General features: G+C 34.8%; 1 protein-coding gene across 1 annotated transcript; it reads left to right on the forward strand.

The window, feature by feature from the left end:
- The first annotated feature begins 22,308 nt into the window (after positions 1-22,308).
- On the forward strand, positions 22,309-23,609 carry LOC145038633 (uncharacterized). The gene is made up of 2 exons (XM_078986932.1): positions 22,309-22,836; positions 22,935-23,609. The coding sequence occupies exons 1-2, from the start codon at positions 22,434-22,436 to the stop codon at positions 23,432-23,434; spliced, it is 903 nt and encodes a 300-aa protein (XP_078843058.1). The 5' UTR covers positions 22,309-22,433; the 3' UTR covers positions 23,435-23,609.
- Positions 23,610-24,608: the final 999 nt, after the last annotated feature.

Raw genomic sequence — 24,608 nt, forward strand, 5'->3', positions numbered from 1 at the left:
CAAATGTCAATTACAATTTAGCTATTAAAAGTTTCAGTTTATCTAAACACTAAAAATAATATCGTCCTTTAGCCCAATGCTCCTCGTATGTTGCAAGTGCTTAACCCTAGTCAGTCCTTTTATAAGAGGATCTGCTGGATTGTCCTGTGACGATATCCCATTTACCACGAGGTGCCCTTCTTCTACCTGATGTCTTATGAAGTGGTATTTTCTGTCGATATGGCTGGATCTACCATAATCTCTCAGTTCCTTGGTTAAGGCAACCGCACCTTCATTATCGTAGAAAATCTCCATAGGATCCTTTATGGATAGAATGACTCCAAGGTCTCCGATGAAGTTTTTCAACCATATCGCCTCCTTCGATGCTTTGCTTGCTGCTATGTACTCTGATTCGCACGTTAAATCAGCTACAGTTTCCTGCTTGGAAATTTTCCATGTCATTGCTCCTCCATTCAGGGTAAACACCCAGCCCGACAGAGAAAGGAAATTATCTCCGTCGGTTTGAAAGCTGGCATCATTATACCCTGTCACTCTCAAGTCATCGCTCCTACTGAGGGTAAGGATCCAATCCTTAGTCCTCAGTAGATACTTAAGAATGTTCTTAACTGTTGTCAAAATAGCTTTACCAGGATTCCCTTGATATCTTCTGACCATGCTCAAAGCAAAGGCCACATCAGGGCGAGTACAAGTCATAACATACATGATCGAACCAACTATGAAAGCATATGGTATATGAATCATTTATGCTATTTCAGCCCCTGTACTCGGACCCTGAGTCTTACTCATTTTGGCATTGCATTGGATAGGTAATTCACCTTTCTTGGAGTTCTCCATGCTGAAACATTTCAACACCTTGTCCAAGTAGATACTTTGACTAAGTCCTATTATCCTTTTACTTCCGTCTGTCAATATCCTTATCCCTAGGGTATAAGTAGCTTCTCCGAGGTCCTTCATAGCAAAACACTTCCCAAGCCAGGACTTAACCTCCTGCAAGGTTGGGATGTCATTTCCTATGAGCAGTATGTCATCTACATATAATACCAGAAAGCTCACTATACTCCCACTAGATTTGACATATAAACATGAATCATCCTCGCTTCTCGAAAAATCAAACTCTTTGACTTTCTCATCAAAACAAAGATTCCAACTGCTAAATGCTTGTTTCAATCTATAAATGGATTTCTCAAGATTACACACTCTACTAGGGTACTTTGCACTGACAAAACCCTCTGGCTGACTCATGTAAACATCTTCAGCCAACTTTCCATTAAGGAAAGCAGTTTTGACATCCATTTTCCATATTTCATAGTCATGAAATGCAACAATGGCCAACATAACCCTTATAGATTTAATCTTCGCTACTGGTGAGAAGGTCTCATTATAGTCAACTCCCGGAGTTTGAGGAAATCCCTTCGCAACCAATCGCGCCTTATATGTGTGTACATTCCCATTCATGTCATCCTTCTTCTTGAAGATCCATTTGCACCCGACTGTCTTACGACCCGGTACATAGTCAACCAAGCTCCAAACTTGATTGTCATACATGGACTGAATCTCACTGTCCATAACCTCTTTCCATTTTGTAGACTCGGGACCTAACATGGCTTCCTTGTAGTTGTTAGGTTCATCCAAATTTACCAGTGTGCTATCACTGATAAATGTATCACCTTCAATAGTAATTAGAAAACCATAAAACTCAGGTGTACTATTTCTAACTCTACTTGAAAGCCTTAGTGGTAAGGACTCGTCAATTGGATCAACCGGAGTTTCCTCATCGGGTTGATTGCTAGTGTTTAAGGTTGCTTCACCGGTTGACTCTTGAAGCTCTTCAAGGTCAATTTTCATCCTACTGTTTCCTTGGCATATGATTTCTCTCTCACGAAAGACTCCTCTCCTCGCAACGAAGACAACATTGTCACTCGGTCTATAGAAGAGATATACAAAGGATTTCTGTGGGTAGCCAGTGAAAGTATATCTCTTACTCCATGGTTCAAGCTTGTCGTGAGTTATTTTTCTCACAAAAAACTTGCAACCCTAAACTTTGATGTGATCTAATTTGGGAACTTTCCCAGTCCACATCTCGTGAGGTGTTTTGGAAACCTTTTTGGTAGGGACTAGATTAAGGATATGGGCGGTAGTCTCTAAGGCATACCCCCAGAATGAGATAGGTAATGAAGCTCGACTCATCATGGAACGAACAAAGTCTAGCAAGGTTCTTTTGCGCCTCTTAGCCACACCATTAAGCTGTGGTGCCCTAGGTGGCATCAATTGTGAAACAATTCCACATTCCTTACGATAGTCAAGGAACTCGATGCTAAGATACTCTCCTTCGTGATCGGATTGCAACATCTTTATCTTCCTACCCAATTGATTCTCCACTTCTTTCTTAAACTCTTTGAACTTTTCAAAAATTTTCGACTTATTCTTGATTAATTAAATATACGCATATCTACTATAATCATCACTAAAAGTCACATAGAAGCGGTTATCATCCCTTGTGGCGGCTCTGAATGGTCCATCCACATCAATGTGTATGAGATCCAACAGACCTTCACCCCTTTCAAAAGTAAGAGTGAAGGGTGACTTGGTCATCTTTCCAAGTAAACAAGATTCACAAGTGTCATCCAAGTTTAAGTCAAATGACTTCAAAACTCCATCCTTTTGGAGTTGGGCTATGTGCTTCTTGTTGACATGTCCAATACGGCAATGCCACAAGCATGCTTTATCCAATTCATTGGAAGAATCAATATTCAACACATTATTTCCTAAGTTATCTACAATCATCACAATTTCATATATACCATTGCAAGGTAATGCTTCAAAATAAAATACATCATTACAATAAGCATAAATACCACCATTTTCATTATTAAAGGAAAAGGTAAAACCTTGTTTATACAAACTGTGAAAGGAAATAACATTTCTCGCCATATCGGCCGAGTAACAAAAATTATTCAAATATAAATTTAAACCATTACTAAGAAATAAATAATAAACTCCAATCTTGGTCACATGCGACACTTTCCTTTTTCACATGATTAAGTTTATCTTCCCGTGCTCCACACCCCTACTTCTTTTTAGTCCCTGCAAATCAGAACAAATGTGGATAACACAACCTGTATCAAGGACCCAAGAATTAGCATGTGACGAGTTATTAGATTGAATATTGTAAAAACCTGCAAAGGAGGGCTTGATCTTGCCATACTTTATGTCTTGCAAGTAATTGGGGAAGCTTTATTTCCAGTGCCCTTTTTCATGACAGTGAAAGCACTCTGCTTCCTTTGGATTGGAAGAGGGATTAGTAGAACCACATTTGGTCCCATTCGAAGAGGATCTATCAAGAGACTTTCCCTTGCGGCTCTTGTAGGGAGCCTTCCTCTTCTTTCCCTTCCCATGCCCGATTGCCAGGACAGGGGCAGAAGTAGTAGTAGGAGTAGACACAACCGACTTGCCTTTTATATTTCTTTCTGCAATCCTAAGAAGGCCTTGAAGCTTGCTAAGAGTGACCTCCTCCTTGTTCATATGATAAGTCAAACGAAAATGATCATAACAAGAAGGTAAAGAGTGTAGAATTATATCTATGGCCAACTTTTCATCAAAATTGACATTTAATTTAAGCAAGCGGTCAATGAATCTCTGCGTCTTTTGCAAGTGGGCCATGATGGGTTCATCATCCTTCATTTTGGTTTTGATCATGGAGGAAATGATCTCATACCTCTCCTGCCGAGTACTTTGATGGTATCTTTCCATCAAGTCATGATACATTTCATAAGGGTAGTAGTCCTCATAGGACTTTTGCAGCTCAACAGTCATGGTTGCAATCATTAGACACGACACCTTTGTTGCATCCCTCTCATGAGTTGTGTGTTCAGCAATTTGTTCAGGAGTAGCAGTGGTCACATTAATCTCCTTTAGCTCTTTATCAAGGACATATTATTTGTCCTCATAACGAATAGCCATCCTAATGTTTAGAATCCAGTCATTGAAGTTCGAGCCATCAAAAATGACACTCCCAAATAGGTTCATAAGGGAGAAAGAGCCTGAAGGGATTTAGTTGGAAGCATTTTTGGGATAGAAATCTGTAAAAGTAGAACAAAGTTTAGTTTAGATGATAATCCTTAATATTACACACAATATGAAATATTAAGGCTAGGACCCAATACAATATTCTACAATTGCAAAGAGGGATGTCGTAATCCAATTGTAAAATATTTGAAGGTAGGTAAATGACGATTTACCAATTCATTGAACTTTTCAATGGCATGTTTAAATCTTGATTGTGCCATTCAAGTTTGTGATTGGGATGCCAAGGATCACAAACAAGGAGTGAATAACTATGCAAATTAGCTTGGTACACCAAATGTTACAAATCACCTAATCAATATTCCGTTTAACCACACACGCTCCATTGATCTATGCTTAACACCAAGTTACCCTTTGTCACACATTGTTAGTCCTAGATTAGTGTGTCAGTTAACCACACACGCTCCACTAACGACTTAACAAGGTGCAAAGTGTAATTTCATGGATTAGCACCATTTCACATTTTTTCTAAAAGCAACTAAGATTAGGAATTCAATAAAAGTTTAGTTACTTTATATTTTTTATCATTATACTTTTAATGAGGGAGAATTAATGACCTATCCTATCCGTTCGGCTAACAACCCTCCACCAATCAAGGAAGCGGTGGGTGAGAGTAGACACCCATTAAACTACCATTTTATAGGCAGTAACCTTATACCCCCTTATAGATAGACTTCGTGAATGAGGCCTACTAACGGTAAGACCGACTTTATCTTATACATACATACATACATACATACATACATACATACATATATATATATATATATATATATATATATTATTAAACTTGTAATATTATAAAGTATAAGGGTTGAATTTTAACTTTTAAAACTGTAGGGTTTGGAATTAAAGTTTCATTTAATGAGACTTTGCAAATTCCAAAACTTGAGGGCAAGTTTTGAAACTTGTCAAAACTCTTCACATTCATAACCTATGAGTTTAATTTGATTTTAATTAGGAGACCTTTCATTTTCCATAGCTTGAGGACAAGTTATAGAGGTCATTAAAATGCATTTAGATCGTTATTCTAACAACTTAAATTATCACATACTCCATGATCTAACTAAACTCATAATCAAGATAATTTATAGTCAACAATTTGAAAGCAATTTTGTTTATCATATAAAAACAACAATTATTTTAAAACTTTGACAATTAGGTCGTGGTTGGATGAGTACATGCACTACCATATCATAAAAAACATTTCCAATGATCCAATACAGTTTGTGGTAGTGTTCCAAATCCAAACCAGGCCAAGAAACTCGAAATTATGCACACAGAGCCTCCAAGTCGTTGAGCACATGAACTGGACTCGGCGAGTTGCTCTGTTACTGGGTGGACTCGTCGAGGCTGTTTATGTACTCGGAGAGTTCACCAGTCAGATGCAAAAATTCCGATTTTTTCAGCTTTGAAAAACTAGTAAGCATCAAATATAATTGAAAACAACCCTAGGCTCTGATACCACTGTTGGGTTTGAGCACTATAACACTCCTATGGTGCACATGCAACCCTAAATGCTTTGAATCTATGTTTTCTCTATTATACATGCATATTTTCAATTTTTCCAAAGCATTGTCCTAACTAGCATACAATTTGCCAATTAAATAAAACATCTAGTTAGATGACATACCTTTTAAAGGACTTATAGTTCTTGACCCTTGAAAGCTTGAACACCTCAAGTGTGATGCCTCTAATGGTTCAGAAACACGAATATGTAAGAGGATGATTTAAGAGAATAATCTATTTATCTCAAAGAGAAGAGGCAACCGATTTTGGTCTATGGAGGGTTCTATTTATAGTGTTAGACATGCTAGGGTTACACTTGGTAAACCCTAATAACCTATGACTTTCCATATTCTCATTCTCCATGGGATTAACCTCCATGGACTATCCATGGATTAGTTTAACTCATAATCATGGATCATTAGCCCACACTACAAGAATTATTGATTTACATAATAAATCCCCATATATTTAATTAGTCTCTTTTGATCACAAAATTAATAAATTAATTATTTATCAATACTAATTAAATAATTCCATATTAATATATTAGACTTGTAATATATTAATAAACCATAAATAACCTTTTTTTCAAAATTCATCCTATCAAATTGCACTGGTGAAGGCAACCTGAAAGGACCATTCTACAATCGGATCAGGTACATACCAGTTATAGTTATCGTCTTAGAAACCAAATCCAACAGTATTGTCATCTTAGGCACATTAACAAGCAACGCATCACCCAACCCCAAAAGGATGGAGTGTTGGAATCATTTGAGTTAAGGTCGAATGATGAATGTGAGTGTTATCTTTTGGGCAAGATAACAAAATAACCTTTCATTGAAACATGTGAAAGAGGTGAAGGATTGTTGGACCTCATACATATAGATGTTTGTGTGTTTTCATATTTGCTACAAGGGATGTTAATCGATAGTACATGACATTTACAAATGATTACAACAGATATGGGTATATCTACTTGATCAAACATAAATCAGAAACTTTTGAAAGGTTCAAAGATTTTAAGCACAAGGTCAAGAATCAATTGGGTAGGAAGATAAAGATGCTTTGATCTAACATATGTGGAGTGTATCGTAATATCGAGTTCCATGACTATCTAAAGGAATGTGGAACTGTTTCACAATTGACTCCTCCTAGAACACCACAACTTAATGGTGTAAATGAGAGGCATAATCGAACCTTACTTGATATGGTTCATTCCATGATGAGTTGAGCTTCTCTTCTGATATCTTTATGAGGGTATGCCATAAAGATAACCACCCATATCATAAATCATGTTCCCATTAAAAATGTTTCCAAAACACCTCATAAGATGTGGACATGGAAAGTACCCTCACTCACACATATCAAAGTTTGGGGTTGTGAAGCTCTCGTAAGAAGAGAAACTCATCCCAGAGCCAAGGAGTGTATTTTCATTAGCTACCCACAGAAGTCCTTTGGATACTTGTTCTATAGACCTAGTGATAATGTGGTATTTGTAGCTCAAATAGGAGTCTTTTGCGAGAGAGTGAGAGAGAGCTCATATTCAAAGATAAAAGTGGAAGTGTTATTGATCTAAAAGAAATTCTAGAGTCATCTAACGATTGCACCTTAGATAAATCTAGCTCTCAACTAGAGGATGATACTCCTATTAATCCCATTGATAACTCATTATCTCTTTGTCATTCCAGTAGGGTTAGCATGCCACCTGATATCTATAATTTTCATATAACTACAGATGGGGACACGTTCTTCAGTGATAGAACACTCGTGAATTTGGATGAAACTAATAACTACAAGAAAGCGATGGCAGGCCCTGAGGCTACAAAATAGAAGGAGGTAATGGACAAAGAGATTCAGTCCATGTATGATAACCAAGTATGGAACTTGGTTGATCATGAACCTGGTCGAAAGACAATAGGTTGAAAATGGATATTCAAAAAGAAGATCGACATGAATATGAAGGTACACATGTTCAAGGCTCAACTGGTTGCAAATGGATTTACTCAAACCCAAGGGGTTGACTATGATGAGACCTTCTCAGCAGTGGTTAAGATCAAGTTGATCTTGATTAAGCTTGCAATAGCTGGCTTTTATGATTACAAGGTATGGAAAATGGATGTTAAAATTGATTTCTTAAATGGGAAGTTAACTAAGGACATCTACATCTGTTATCCATAAGGTTTTATACATTCCAAGTATCTTGTTAAAGTGTGTAATCTTGAGAAATCATTTTATGGATTGAAACAAGCATCTCCAGCTAGAATCTTTGCTTCCATGAGAAAGTCAAAGAATTTGGATTATCTATGAGTGAGGATGAGTCCTATGTGTATGTCAAAGATAGTGGGAGTATAGTAGCTTTCCTAGTGTTGTATGTTGATGATTTACTCCTTATTGGAAACAACATTCCAACCTTGCAAGAAGTGAATTCTTGGATTAGGAAATGTTTCTCTATGAAGGATTTATGGGGAGCGACCTATCGGGATAAGAATTTTGAGGGATAGAAAGAAATATCCTATTGGTCTTAGCCAGAGTACATACTTGGGAAAAATATTGAAGTGTTTCAATATGGAGATCTCCAAGAAAGGGGATTTTCCTATTCACTGTACTATCAAATTGAGTAAGACTCAAAGTCCCAATACTAAGGAATAAATAGATGACATGAGTCGAGTCCTATATGCTTCGGCTATAGGATTGATCATGTATGTTTTGACATGTACTCATCCTAATGTGACTTATGATTTGAGCATGGTTAGCTGATTTTAGGGCAATCATGGTAGAGCCTATTGGACAATAATGAAGAATATTATCAAGTATTTGCAAATAATAAAAGACATGTTTCTAGTTCTTGGTGGTAATGATACGTGGAAAGTAAGTGGTTACAGTGATGCCAACTTTCAAACATATCGTGGCAACTTTTGTTCTCAATCTGGATGGGTTTTATTGTTGAATGGTGGAGCGGTGACTTAGAAAACTTTCAAGCAGTCAATGGTGGCTCATTCTACTTATGAATCAGAGTACATTTTAGTGATTCAAGCATCAAAGGAAGAGGCTTGGTTGAAGAATTTCATCGGAGATATCGAAGTAGTCCCGACCATTCAAGAGCCAATGGAACTATTCTATGATAATGAAGGCACGATTGCTTTGACTAAAGAACCAAAGGATCAAGGGAGATCTAAACTTATTAACAAAAGGTACTACTACATCAGACATAGGGATAAAGAAGGGGTATCTCCAGATGAAATGAGTATCATCAGAAGATAATCATGCAAATCCTTTGACAAGGGCTCTGAGTAGGGTCAAGGACAACCAACATTCTCAGAGCATTAACTTAAGAGATGATATTAGTTTTAGTAGTTAGTTGATACTTTTAACTTTATAACAAAATAAATGTAATTGATTTTGGTGAATGAATAATAGAGAATTATTTATGAGTATTGTACTGCCTTCTTCAAATATTTATTCTTTTGTTTCGCTTTGCATGTTTTACTTCCTGAGTAATTTGATTATTCGAAATTCTACAGTCGCTCATACTTTTGGAAGTAAGTAGTGATTTAAGACTATCATGAATCGATTGTAGATTGTTTATAGAGATTAAGACATTTTTTATTATTGCTACAATATTCATGACTACTTTAAAAAAAGATTTTGAGTATTGGATAAACCCAAACTTAGATATTACTTCATGGATTCCATCATGGGTAATTCTAAGACGATATATCTTTCATTCTTCAAACAGAGATACATAAGTTGTGATTTATAAGTCGGTTGTGCATTGGTGTTGCAAAAATGCATCATGACATAGTATCATGTATGATTTGGTGAGTAAATGTTACATTTATGTAGTCAAAGTTTATTTGTTCATTTTGACCTAATGGGAAATCGATATCTTTGGGCCCCTCGGTGATTTGGTGTTGACATTATAGTTATGGGACCATCCAAGACTAAATTAATATGTTCAATTAGTAGTCTAATGATTCCATTAAAAATTGGGAAACAAAATTTTGGAAAATAAGATTGATTGGATTCCATGTCTCGTATCCATATGATATCTTGAAGAACGAAGGAATAGTTGATTACTTATCTTGGGTCCAACATTTGATTTGAATTAGAGTTCAGTAGTAGTTTTGGAAGCACATTTTCATGTTTAGTTCAAGGTTATGCTTGTAATTGTAGTTATAGACTTATCTAAGTGGGAGACTGTTAGATTAAGATGTCTAAGCTCATAAGTAATTTGGTATATACTTTTAACTTGAACAAAAATCCTTTTTTGGTTTTCCCTCATAAGTAGTAACTGAATAGATTGGCATTTGAATAGAGAGGATAATTTGTTATTTTATGAATAATAAATTAATTAAAAATAGTAATAATTAATTAAGAATTAATCATAATTATTTTTGATTTAATTTTGAGTTAATTAGAATTAATTAAAGGTGCAAGGACTTAAGCTGAGATTGTTCAAAGTTGAGCAAGAGAAGGATTCTAGAATCCTCCATAGCGAGCCGATGTTGGTATGCGCTATTAGGGTTTCTGGAATATTCCTTTTGGATAATTAAGGGACTAGGATAATTACCAAATTTGAGATATTAATATTATATTTAAAGTCGGGTTTTTAGGGATCCTTAAACAGCTATAAATAGGACTCTTAAGGCTTCTATTTTCGCCGACCACCTCTACAAGGATAGCCGAAATTCTCCCTCTCTTGTCCCCTCTCCACTTGTCTTCTAGTTACTAGGGTTTGGGTACAAACCATTACAGTCACTAAGCTCTTGGTGCTAACTTCTCAAGCTCTATAAAGGAAGTATCGAAGTGATTTGTTTGCTATAAGAAATCTAAGGTATGTAACATTAATTCCTTGTTTTCCAATTTTCTAGTTTTGATGTTAGTTTGTGTTATTCAAAGTATGTTTCCTTCAAGTTTTGAGACATAGATCCCTTTAGGTTTCATATGACCTTCTTAATTGTTAAGTGATTTTTTGCATTGTGCATATTGTTGTAACCTGAAAATTCCATCAAAACTAACATGAGTTTACGGAAAAAAATCTCGTAAATTTTCTAGAATAACATATTGAAGATGATGAGTAGTATGACATGTTTTATTTATAATGTTATGTAATATGTATTTAATATACTACTTTATTTTACGTGCCTTTAATGCAGTAATATTATTGTAACATTTTCGATTTTGGGGTATGTTCCCATTAACTCCAATTTGTAAATTCTTTTCATTATGGTACCTAACCGAGTACGTTGAGAGTACTGGCTCGAAAGATGGACGCAGAGGCACCCACGTACACTGGGCGTATGTGGGAGTATGCTTAGCGTATAATAAGCAGGAGAAAACCCTAATTTTTAGGGTTTATTCTCTATTTAAGCTACTTAGGTTGCCTTGGGTTCATCTTATGGTCAACCTTCACTCCTCCAAACCCTAAGAACGAAACCCTAATCTTCATAGAGTGTTTATGAGCCTTTATATGATTTTTGTGGTGTTTTTGTACCCTTGAAGGTGACGCTTGGTGTGGAAGCTTGGTGGACTTGGAGCTTGAAGATCCAGAATCTTCATGAACTTTTCAAGTTATTTGAGGTAGAATGTTGTTAAATTGATGAATCCTTTGGTTAGATCTGGTTAGGGCTTGTTTTTATGCCTTTTATGGTCCTTTAAGCCATGCTTGTGAGTATGAGCTACTCTAGAAGCTAAAGATGGTAGATCTTGAAAAATTTAAGGCCCTTTTTTCATAAACATTCAATCTTGATAAGTTATTTTAGATCTTGAAAATTTTAAGCCATGCTTGTGAGTATTACTTTTATGGTTCCTTTTGAGTTTTGTGCCCGATTAACGCATGATAATGTGTTAATTTGCAAACTTTACGTGTTAAGACAACATTTAGGATCAGATCTGAGAGTTTGGCTAAGTGGGTTAATCAATTAAGTGATTAATGGGATGGGTTGGTTGTCTGTGGAGTTCGTGGGGCGTACCCAGCGTACTCAGCATTTGACTTTTGTTGACTTTCGCGTATTTGGGCCATATTTTGGACTTTTAGGGTTTGGGACTTGTTTGGATAATAGTCTTTTGATAGTGGGGAATTATAAGTCTTTAGGCCTTCTTCGATTAAGCCCATGATGGGTTTTGGTCCTAATTAAGAAGTTGGGCCTTATTGGGCTTTTTTGGGGCTAATGGATTGGGCTTTTGATTTGGTCCAAATGAGAAAAAGGGTAAAATGGACTTTTACCCTGAGGGTTGGACATTGGATTAGGATTTTAGTTATGGGTTGTGGGCCAATTATTAATTGGATATTATTTGATGATGTTAGCGCATGGATTTTTCTGGATCAGCGGTCTAGGATTTTATCAGAGAGATTCAGAAGATTGAGGTGAGTTTCCTCACTGTGTTTGGTGGGTCAAAGGCACTAATTCCGAACCATAGTTTATTATGATTAGGATTCTATTTTTCTGCGTGACTCTTGCATGTATGATATCTGATATATATATATATATATATATATATATATATATATATATATATATATATATATATATATATATATATACTAGGCGGGGCCTAATGCCAAGAGGGGCCTGATGAGTATAGTATATGTTATTTATCTTTATGATTATTGCACCTATTCATATGTTTATATATATACCAGGCGGGGTACAATATATGATTATTGCACAATACTTTTGTGGGTCGAAGGAACTATCTTGTATGCTATTTATATTTGTGATTCTTGCATGTGTTTATGTTTTGTATATATACCGGTCGGGGCTCAATACTAGGCAGAGCCTAATGAATGTGATGTGGAGGGGCCTATTTCATATTACTGATAGATCTGTTCCGAGTGCGGCACGATGCTGGGTGGGGCCCAATGACAGGCGAGGCCCATTATATGTTTGATATGTATGGTATGTGGTGTTTTGAAGAAGTCACTAAGCTTCGTGCGTACGGATTTTGGTTTATGTTTCAGGTACTTCCGGATCCAAGGGGAAGAGCTGGGGGTGATCGCATTGCACACACCATATTGTTCTGAATTTTATTTGACTATTATGTATTTAGATGTTTGGTTACATTTTTAATCTATTATGGTTTTATAAAAGATGTTTGGGTTGATGGTTTTATTATATTTGAAATGATTTTTTTGTCTTAATTTTTGGGATGTTTCAACTTGGTATCAGAACCTTGGTTTGAGGGATTCGGGCACACTCTTGGGTGTGTCTGAACTCAAACTGAGGATTTAGTAGGATTTTATAAAAGGAATGTTTTATAAAATAAATTTCTAACAAAAGAAAAGGGGTGTGGTGCATGCAATCGGCCGAACTCAAGTAAGTTTTCCCAAAATACCCATACATGTTTTATGATATGCTTGATTTATGAATCTGTTAATCGCATGCTAGATTAGGGGCTTAGGGCTAAGGATCCAAGAGAGATGACTTTGTATAACTTCTATATGAGCTTCTAGACTTGCATGCTTGTACCGACCAGTTAGTAATAGATGGTATGATTAGGTTATTCTTGATTCTGATTACTCAATACTTTCAGCTTTCTTTGTACCTTTTAGGAGTTCTCATTAACCTCATATAACTAGTAAGCGAATATGCTAAGTTACATATTGTTGAAACTAAATAATTTTAGAAGAGTAGGTTTTAACTCTATTGTGCAACTCTTGTTTGAGTCCAACCGTTGTAGTCTGAGACCTTTCATTCGAAGAATTATCTGGTGTTGATGATATGTAATTGTATTTACGAGCTAGTTAGAGGGGGTTAGACGGACTTCTTTCTACAACTGATGCACAGAGAGTGGTGTGGTGATTGCCCTAGGAAATTCCTAGGAAGAGATTTAGTGTTGGGAGCCTTGTCTTGTTGAGGGTTATATGTATGCATAAGGGAGTGACTTGGAGGATTCAGAGTGGTCCTTGAGGAAAGTATGGATACATGTGGAAGGTAGTATGGTCCCGTACTACTAGAAGTAGAGGATCCGTACTCGAGTTAACGAAAGTTGCGATGATACCAAGAAGCTTGTAGAGTATGGGCCTCCTTGATATATATATATATATATATATATATATATATATATATATATATATATATATATGTGTGTGTGTGTGTGTGTGTGTTTTATGATAGTTTATGTGGTCTATTTTCAGTATGGTGGCCACACGTGGAGGATCTAGCAGTGGTTCGAGTTTAGGCTCTGGAGTCGGTCAGTTGGATGAGCAGATGCAGGAGTTTATTTCTTCTAAGATCACCTACAACACACTTGAGCAGACTCTTGTAATGTTTGGTACGGTCAAGGAGGGCATTCTGGAGATTTTGGATGAGTTCTTGAGCACTTTTCGTTTTGAGATGGTGGCATTGATGGGAGCTCACATGTTAACTTTTAGGGAGTTCCGGGCATGTCGAGCTCCGGAGTACTATGAGGAGAAGGACCCAATCTTGAGCAGACGTTGGTTAGCGGATTCCACTAATGCCTTCCGCAGTTGCAGTTGTCTCGATAGCGGAAAAGGTCAGACTTGCTTTCTGTCTTCTAAAAGACAGAACTCGAGATTGGTAAGAGGATATTGGATGCGCCATTGGGGACGAGGCGGTTGATTCGATGTCACGGGATGACTTTTTTTATGAGATTTTGAGTTGAGTTTACACTAGTGATTGAGGTGCAACAGTTGGTGAGGGAGTTCCAGGACCTTCGCCAGACTACTAAGACGGTGGCTGAGATTATCGCTATGTTCCGCGAGAGAGCGTTCCTGGTTCTGCAGTATGTGGTGGATGAGGAGATAAAGAAAGCGAGATACCATGAGATGTCGAGGAGTGACATCCGACAATTTATTATCCGATCCAGTTGCAGGATAATGGAGGATATGATTTCGAGAGCCATATATATATATATATATATATATATATATATATATATATATATATATATATATATATATATATATATATATATATATATATATATAGAAAGAGATAGATAGATAGATAGATAGAAAGAGAGAATAATTTAGAGATGGAGAGGAAGAGGAAGCCAGATCAGGCTTAGGGTTCAAGAGGTTTGGGAAAGAGGCCTAAGGTATTTAATTCAAGATCAAGAGGATTGTATGGCCAGAGCCGCTGTCGCAAGTGAGGCAAATCGCACAATGGGGCTTGTAACATCCCGATGTTCAGATACTTCTAAATTCATCTCTATAATTCTATTTCTTTTCAATTGGTCAAGTGGTAGCACCCTTAGGTATAATTAAGGTATGGACACGGCGTGTCGGAGGAACCAACGCAACATGTCTAGATATGACAAGGCATGGGTTTTATTTAGGCAAAACGACGTGTTTCCTATTGGAAAGTGGAGGCTAGGTTTTGTTTACCCTCAGCCCCATCAGTCCCTCAAGCTCTGAAAGAAACCCAAATCATTTTCCATAAAAAATAGTTTCATAAACTAGAAAAATATGGAAAATGGAAGACTTAAAATTTTGAACATAACATAAAATTTTATACCCACCAAGGATCATTTGGAAAGTTATAGAAAGATTAAAATACCAACCATAGAAAGAATGAAGAACTAACAACCTTTGTTGTTCTTTGGATCCTCTTGGGAGGATTGGAAGTTGATGAAGAAGATGGAATCTTTGAGACACCAACAATGTATCAACTTGATGTAGATGCTAGTCTATAAACTCTTAAACCCTTAAACTTTAAGTTCATAACCAATGTGAACTTAAAGAGCGCATATACAAGCAAGTGTTCTTCAAGAAAAGATGAAAAAAAGAGAGAGAATGCATGCCCATATACATCTTACGTCTTTTTTTGGATAGTATGAGAAACTAGCTAAATGCAAGCCTCATAAAGCGTATTTATTACACAAATTGTCTTAAGCCTTTTAAGACAACCCATTTCACTGTCCCTAACAACATACAACTTTGTGCCATTCTAACAATACATAATTCCAGAAAAGCTCAAAGCTACAATTGATATATAATGTGAGTTTATCAATTATCCCTGTGCTAAAGACATCATGTTTAATATGAGATACGGATCGCGATCAATCTTATTGGTTGTTCAACGTTTGGTAAGGCGCCTTAGATGTCCAACTCTCAACACATAAGAGGAAATCAACATATGTCACACCCCAAAACCGATAACGGCGGAATACGTTTCGGGGTGGATGACGTAGAATACAGTATCATCACAATTGTATAATAGTAAAGGCAAGAAACATACAACCATTTCATTTACATAGTAAGTGTATTTACATGTGTGTTTTGTATTGTTTTACAAACACCAAAAGTAAACAAAAATAAGAGATGGGTCTTGCATGCTCCATCTTCTCCCAAAAATGCTGCAGTTGTACCTGTCTATCTTTGACCTGAAGATACAAGTTATTTTGAAAAGAATATCAGCATAAAGCTGGTAAGTTCATAAGAGTTTAGTGTGAGTTCTTGTATAAAAAGCATTAGAATCATTAGTATGAAAACTAAAGTTTGTAATCATAAGTAGTGGTAAAACCTAGAAAATCCAATATTTTCCAGAACTGTATAGTAAATGAAAATCTTTAAGAAATATGGTGTTTCTATCTTTGAAAGCCATTTATCGTAGAAGTATAATAGTGACTCACCAATAAGTAAGGCAATATAGTGAGTTATTCTTGGAATACATAATAGTGGTGCAGCATCCTTTAGAATTAGATACTTATTTACTTCGGGATATTAAATTCCTCTTTCTTTTAGTAATTTAGTGCGGTTATAGTGTCTTTCTTGTATGTTACCAATAGTGTGAGTAATAGCGGACCCTCATGACCTTCCCAGTCATGCATAGTCTAGTAGAGTAAAGGCATCCCTGGACCTGAGCGGCTCGGACTGAAGTTATCAGTCGGGATGTAATAGCGTCTGCCCCGTATAGATCTATACATATAGTGTCGTCTTCCTATCGGAAAACTTCGGGCGTAGTGTGTAGCGAATAGAGTATCTCGTAGGGGATTAATGAATTATCTCATGATTAGTACATTCTCTTGTATTATAGTGTTGTAGTCTTTTGTATAACTTGTATTGTATTCTCTTATTAGTGTATAGTTTTATAATAGAGAGAATTATAGTAGTGTAGAGTAGTAGTTAAAACAAGGGATAGAGACCTTAACTATACCTATTATAGTTAAATTAGTGTGTGTGGTTCTAGTCAGGTTAGTGATTTAGGCATCTAATGAAATAAGTAGTACTCGTAATCCACACTAATATACGAAATATATAATTAAGAAATCAACGACAGTCGGACGGATAACCTCTACCCTAAGCCCACAATCAAACAAGAACAGAAAATAAGGCGAGCTATCGGTCCTAAGTCCTTCAAGTCTTACTTATATAAATATATCAGTGTGATTACATTTTTATAAGGAGATTTATTAGATAAAAGTATTGTACAAAAGAGACATTTAAAACTTGTTTGTCTATTCAAATTAGTTTTGAAAACAAATGATTGACTTATAAGGCATAGTGATAAATCACATGTGATTTGAACTACAGGTAGTGAATCACATGTGATTAATTTTGTAATATGAAAAATTATCTTGTATAACTTTTCATAAACATGTATATTAAACTTGTATCTCCCCCTAAAACATATAAAACATTTGAAAGGTTCATTAAAGGGGTATGAACTCACCTGAATTCGCGTAAATCGGGTGAATCGGGTAAAAGTGTTGGTTGAGCGTTTTGTCCCAAATAATGACTTGTACACCTTTAGGACCCTAATGTCATATGAAAATATGTGTTTTACAATAAATTAATCATTTTTTGCTTTCCGTTTAAGTATTGAGGCATTCTAGCATCAATTTGGGGTTTTAGGGCCTAGAAGGGGTTCCCGGGAGTGGTTTAAGGCTAAGGAGGATTTACGGGAGGGTCCATGAGCTCACTCCCTTGGAGTTTACGGCCTAAAGGCCACTCCTTGGGAGTTTACGGCCGTAAGCCCCCTAGGCTTGGCCGTAAGCTCATGTGGTCTTCCAAATTGCATGATTAAGGCCTTATTTCACTTCCTTACTTTAATGGTATGTGCCTTGGACGAATATGGAGGGATTAAACTCTTAATTTGTGACATTTTGGGGAGTTTACGGCCAAGACATGTTCTTGGGCCGTAAACTCCATTAAATCCTTCAAGATGGGTGTTTAAATGGTACAACATGTTCTCATTCACCTTAGGTAAATTCTAGAAGGCCTTAAAATGAGTTTTGGGACAATTTGGCATGAAATTTTGGGGAGTTTACGGCCCAAGAATATCCTTGGCCGTAAACTCTTCATTTGGCCTCAAAATGGGAAGTTTAATGGTACAACACACATCCAAGGGCCTTAGCTAAATTCCTTTCATGCATTTGAGGAGTTTTGGGACTTGTTTGACACAAAAACATGGGTGTTTACGGCCCAAGCATAGCCTTGGCCGTAAACTCCTCTTTTTGCCATCAAATGATGTTGTTTGATGCATTTAAGCCTTCCTTATTGTCAAGTCTAAATTAACAAACACCCTAGATGAGTTTTTGGGACTTTAAACAAGGGTTTTTGGGGTGTTTGAGGTGTTTACGGCCTAAGCACAAGCTTGGGCCATAAACTCCTTTTTAAGCTTTAATTCCTTGTGTTTTAGTGTCCAAACTCTCCTAGGTTTATGCCTTAATTAGTCCATGAGCTTAAAGGAAGGAAAAACAAGGTCTTTGGCATGTTTTTGGGGGTTTACGGCCTAAGGGGCTTCTTAGGCCGTAAACTCCTTTTTAGTCCTTGTTTTCCATGATTTTGGACTCTAAATACAGTAAAGTATGTTTAGATTAAGATAGGGAATGAGTCCTTACGTTTGGAAGTCGGAAATTCACGGATTTGGGGTCGATTTCGGGTATAGAGAGAGAAAGTAGTGAGAGAGAGGTGAAAGTGTGGTAAAAGAGTTTAATTGTAGTGTTCAATCGTTTTTATATGTCTCGAGGATTACACCCGATACACAGCTACCCGATGCTAAAGTTTAACGGAGTTAAAACTTTTTACCCGGGTGAAGTGGTTGAAAAGTAATATAACTCTATTTAGTTAAACGGGGTTAACATCTACAAGTTATAATTACTTACGATAATACTGGAACATATAAATAACTAGATATTTGTTTATTGACAACTCTAAACATTACCGAGAAATAACATATAGTGACGCATTTCCGTTAGTGAAAATAGGGTTTGTAACGACAATATATTTGGGGTTGTCACAACATAGTTTTTCAATGATCCCATTCATCCAATCATATTTGAATTTAACTTCTAAAGTAGTGTATTCTTATTTTGTAGTAGATTATATCATTATGTTTCATCCCATAATGAAGTTAAAATCCAATTATAATTCATAATTATTTATATTTATTTAGATATTAACATCTTGTGTAGGTCTTTCCATAAAGATAATTTCTAAACTGATTGTCTGATATACAGTCTCTTAGTTTTTCTAAAGTACACTTAGAATGCTCTCTTAGTCATCCAGTGACTTAACCATGTATTGAATTAGTATCCTATGACATTCTTACAACATGATCAAATACCATGTCCTATGCATACTATGATGTAAATGATGAATTCATTTGTCATGAAAATAGAATATAAATAATTTCTTCTAGTTCAAGCCTATGAGCTATGTACTTTTGAGGCTAGCTCAAAATGGTGCCATATGACAATGCCAAGAAGTCTCCAATAGAATCTTGTGACTTGATCCCTTTCAAGATATTGCCAATATATTTATAAGGACATGAAACTTTTAACATTCATTTTATCTATACATTATAGATTTTACATTCCAAGAATGTATCTTTTCCTTCCTAAGTATTTCATCTTAGAAACACTTTCCAAGTCAAGGTGAAAACGACATTGCTTAGTCAGAATGTGATTTCAAATGATTAAGTATGTCTCATTTATGCAAGATTAGAAATTTCACTATGCTCCAACTAGTTCTTAGAAAACCCACATGTTCTATTCATTATGATATAAAAACATACCTTGTGGTTTTACATTAAAATGATGATTGCAACATTGAGATGTTTGTTTCAGTCCACAAGTGGATCTCAAGCTCTATACATTTTGTTAGGATAACATGGATTAAGAAAACCTTTAGGCTAATCTATATATAGATACCTTCTAGTAGATGTCTATTAAGAAAAATGGTCTTTCTTGAAATCTATTTGCTATATCTCATATTTAGAATATGAATTTCTAGTAAATAATATCCTTGTTGATCTAATCATAACTACTTGTGAAAAAGGTTTGATCAAAGTCAATGTCATGAGTATGATGATGACTATAGTCAATGACATGAGTATGAGAATTGTTTTTACTACAAGTATTGCTTTAAATGTATATGGTTATCCATGTAATTTATTCTTTCTAGAAGAATCATTTACTCATTCTAGCCTTGTTATAGGGATAGATTTTAATCAATCCCATACTTGATTCTAATACATGGATTTCATCTCATGTTCATGACTCTAAGTTATTTATCAGATTTGAGATCTGACGTAGCATATTGGTACTTGATGGACTTTCCAGAAACCATGAATAAAATCTCATCAACAAGGGATTGCACATTTCTCAAGCTATGGATGATTTCTATCACTATGCAAACAATTTGTGTTTGTGAATAGCTATTATTCAATTTTAACAATCCTTGTTAAAACTAGTGCCAACTATTACTACATAAAGTTATGGTTCTTGAGCTGCTTCAAGTACCATGTACCTCCCACTCGCTTTATTATTAGAAGCTTGCTTTCTACTAACTTAGATTTCACAAGAATAAGAGAACTTATTCTTGATAGGTTTGCATATGATAATCTAAGCCACATTTAGAGTATTACACAAATATTTGTTTAGTAGATTTTGGGTTTAGAAGCTTTAGTCCAACATCGGCTTCAAATCCACAAAACATTAAGTAAGATGAGGATGGAGCCTTTCCATACTAAATCTTATAAAGTGTTTAATCTACTTATTATTTGGTATTTTGGTATTTGTATTCGAGATACAATTAATAGTGATTAAAGTATTATCCCATATATATATATATATATATATATATATATATATATATATATATATATATATATATATATATGTGTGTGTGTGTGTGTGTATGTGTGTGTGTGTCTGTATATATATATATATATATATATATATATATATATATATATATATATATATATATAACTTTAAAAAGTGCTTAATGATCACAAGTTGATATTATTAATTTTTATATAAAAAAGCTTGTGTAATATACAAGTTTCACACCCAGTTTCACTTCTAGTGATTAAACTAATACTATAAAATATAATAGGTTAAATCAATATAAATGCTAAGCCACTAAAATTAGAAAAGAATGTATTTATGTTAAACCCTAATAATAAAATTATGAAATCAAACGAAAACTGATTAGTACATAAGTGCATCTCCAATGGTTAATCTATCCTATCGTTTAATATTTTTGCCACATCATTAATCTATTACTTTTGACCTCTAATTAAATGGGCTCTCCAATGGTTAAGCATTTTCCATAGTTTTTTTTAATAATTTATTTATTTATTTATTTTTTATAAATTTAACTTTGATCATTATCTATCTAAAATGTTCATACAACCTCCTCATTTAATTAATAGTTTTTAAACATATTATAATTGAATAGGAAATACTTTAAATTAAGATTATCACTAAAAATTAATATATAAATATTTAATAAATGAAAAACTATAAGAGCATCTCTAATCCACTCCCATTTTCCAACTTTTTTCCCATTTCTACCCCTAATTTTCTCCAACCCTACCCTATTTATTTCCCAATTTTGGGGGAAATGAGTAGTATAACACCATATTTGGAGTTATAGTATTCATGTCCCCCAAAATAAGGATGAACTTTGAGTTGTCAGTTTTAGTCCCTCTTTTTATATATTTATATATTATTAGTTTATTTTATCTATTGATTATAAGTTAAATATATTATTTAATACTTATAATATTGTATTATGTATTAAATTATATTAATTAATTATAAATATAAAGTTTATTTTTTGTTTATCAAATTCGTATGAAAATTTATATACATTTTGAAATTTTAAAATACGATAACGTATTTTACAAAAGCTTATAATTCCGTTTTATAAATATAATCTTATTTATTTAATAGTATTGTAATGAAAAAAATATAGATTATATATTTGTTAAAACTAATTTAATAGAAGTGGTATAATCGATAATCTATATAAGTTGGAAAAATAGAATATACTTTTTGGAGGTAAAATTGGAATAAAAAATAGAATATGGTTAGAGATGAAACACTGTTTACCTATTTTTTACTCTATTTTTTAGGGAAAAAATAAGAGTGAGTTGGAGATGGTCTAATAGAAATAATTAAATTGTTAAATAAATGAAAATAAAAGTATATATAATGAAAAGGGTAAAAATAAAATATGATAAAAATAGAAGAGTTTAAATGTTTAAAGCTTTATGACCATTAATATATATTGAAACATCAATAAAAATACAAAAAAAAAGCAATCAATTCTAATAGTATTAAATGAAAATAAGTAATGTATCAATAAAAAAAATTATAAAATAAGTCCTGGATGCTCTAACTATTAATACCATGATTGAACCTAGATGAGAAAACATCCTCATACATTCACCCACCCACTAGACTATATTCATTTATATCTTAATCGCGTGTGTATACATAGAGATAATCTCATGTAATTGCACCATAGTGTCAACATCCTGACACCTTCTGTCCTCATTATTGTTTAGTCAGTCTCACGCGAGAACGGTTTTCCACATTTTTCAGGCTTTAAATTGAACCACTTATTATTGAATATCGGAAAAATGGGGAGGTTTGGGAGAGTGGCGGAGGCGTTTGATCATGTGGTTGCCAAGGTTAGAGATTGCGACAGCAGCGGCAGCGAGCACTCGCCGGAGACAATGAAGGATTTATCTGATTTGGTAAATTCATATATTGAAAACGGCGATGGCGTAGTAGACAAAGGTTTTGATACGAAAATTAACGATGAATGTAATTCTGATGAGACTGATGATGATATGGAGGAAGCTAAGGAATCACTGGAGAGATTATTTCGAGCTCAAAAGGGTGATCCTGTGAAGAAAGATCTTCTTTTTGAAGTTGAAAAAGCATGGCGGCGCGTCACGGAAGTTAACTCATCGCCACTACCGGTGCCAGGATCTAAACGGCTATTAATGGCTCGTCTCCGTGATCAGGGCCTTGACGCCGGTACTATTTTCTTTCCATTTTTCATATCTTTATATATTAGTTAAGAGTTAATCATGTAGTGATCATGATAATAAATTAAATTCATATAATATACGCAGGTCTTTGCAAATCCAAGTGGGAAAAGAAAGGCCGGCTTATCTCCGGTGAATACCAATACGTCGACGTTAATGTCGCCGGAACTCGTTACATAATCACCATATCTCTCTCGGAAGAATTCGAGACAGCCCGGCCTACTGATAACTACACTTCGTTGCTCGAGATTCTCCCTCAAATTTCAGTTTGCAAAGTGGAGGAGATGAAAGAGGTGGTGAGAATAATGTGCAGAGCTGTTAAGAAGACGATGAACCAAAGAAAAATGGCGGTGCCACCATGGAAGCGACGGGAGTACGTCCAAGCTAAATGGTTTGGTACTTACAAACGAACCACCAATGAGTTCTCAACTAAAAACGCATCAGATTTCAGTCAAAACAAGAAGAAAATAGAAGGGTTTACATGGACGCCTGAAACTTGCGGTTGTGGACACACATACGATTTTGTTTGGAAGGGATTTGGCTCGAAAATAGGTAGTTTGACCATGATAATGAATGGAGCAAGATAAGGTAGTTTTGTTAATATGAGCATTTTTTAGTTGAAGTAATTGTTAGCTATAAGATTGATTGTTAAATATGTTTTGGGGGGATTTTGATAGTAGATATCTCATTGTAAATTATTTTAGTTTATTCTTATGAGAATGTGAAGGTAAAATAACCATTGTGGTGAGTTCATTCATTAAATTGAGTTTGATAATGGTATGGTTCGTAATGAACAACATATATTATAATTATCCCTACAACATCTTAAATTAATTTCATAAGTAAACATCGTAGCATAAATTATCAAGACTACATATTATAATTATCCCTACAACATCTTAGGGTTGAATGTAGCATAATATCATTCGTGAACAAACAATATAGAAGTGATAAATTTATTTAAGATGGCTTCCTAATTTCAATAGATTTAGGCTATGTTTGGCACGGTATAACTAGCTAATAAGCTAACTTGTTTTTTAAGTTTTTTTATATTGTCGTGTTTGGTAAGCTAAAAAATAGCTTATAAGCTAGCTTTTTGAAAAACTACTTAGACTAGTTTTTTAGAAGTTTTTAAAAAAAAATCCAAATTGACCCTTTAATTAATTATAGAAACACATATTCTTACATGTCATTTTATGTAATTTATATATTTCAGTTAGCTTTTCAGCTAGTTTTACTAAACGTTATTTTTTACCAGTTAACTTTGCAGCTATCAGCTAGTTTTTTATTTAACAGCTAACTTTTCAGCTATCATCTAGTTTTTCAACTAACGGCCAGCTTTTCAGTTAGTACGCCAAACATAGCCTTAACCTAATTACTATTTGTGTAAAAGGTGTAGTAAGAAAGATAACAACAATGAATATTTCTACATTATTAGTGATTCAAGTGTCACTTGTCATTTCGGTGCAATCGAATTTTACATGAGTGTCAAAGGGAAACAAACTCTAATCTATGCAAGTTCGGTGGTACAATATGTATAATTGCATAAGACGATTATAATCCTAAGCATGACGAAACGCGAAGTTCAAGGAGGCTGTGACCCCTTTCAAGTTCAAGGGGAATGTCGTAGGTGGATTTGAGGTTGAAAATGGTTGCAAGGTAAAGTGCATTGGAGAAACATGATCATATGAAGGAACAAAAGAAAAATAGGATTATTATGGTTGGATACAGATAACTTGAGATGCTAGACAACTCTAATTG

Source organism: Lactuca saligna, chromosome 4, assembly GCF_052625555.1.
Source record: "Lactuca saligna cultivar CGN05327 chromosome 4, ASM5262555v1, whole genome shotgun sequence".
In the NCBI taxonomy this organism is placed as follows: Eukaryota; Viridiplantae; Streptophyta; class Magnoliopsida; order Asterales; family Asteraceae; genus Lactuca; species Lactuca saligna.

Coding starts and splice junctions, on each gene's coding strand:
- LOC145038633 (XM_078986932.1), top strand. CDS start 22,434: ATGGGGAGGTTTGGGAGAGTGGCGGAGGCGTTTGATCATGTGGTTGCC. Junction 22,837..22,934: donor TGATCAGGGCCTTGACGCCG/GTACTATTTTCT, acceptor TAATATACGCAG/GTCTTTGCAAATCCAAGTGG.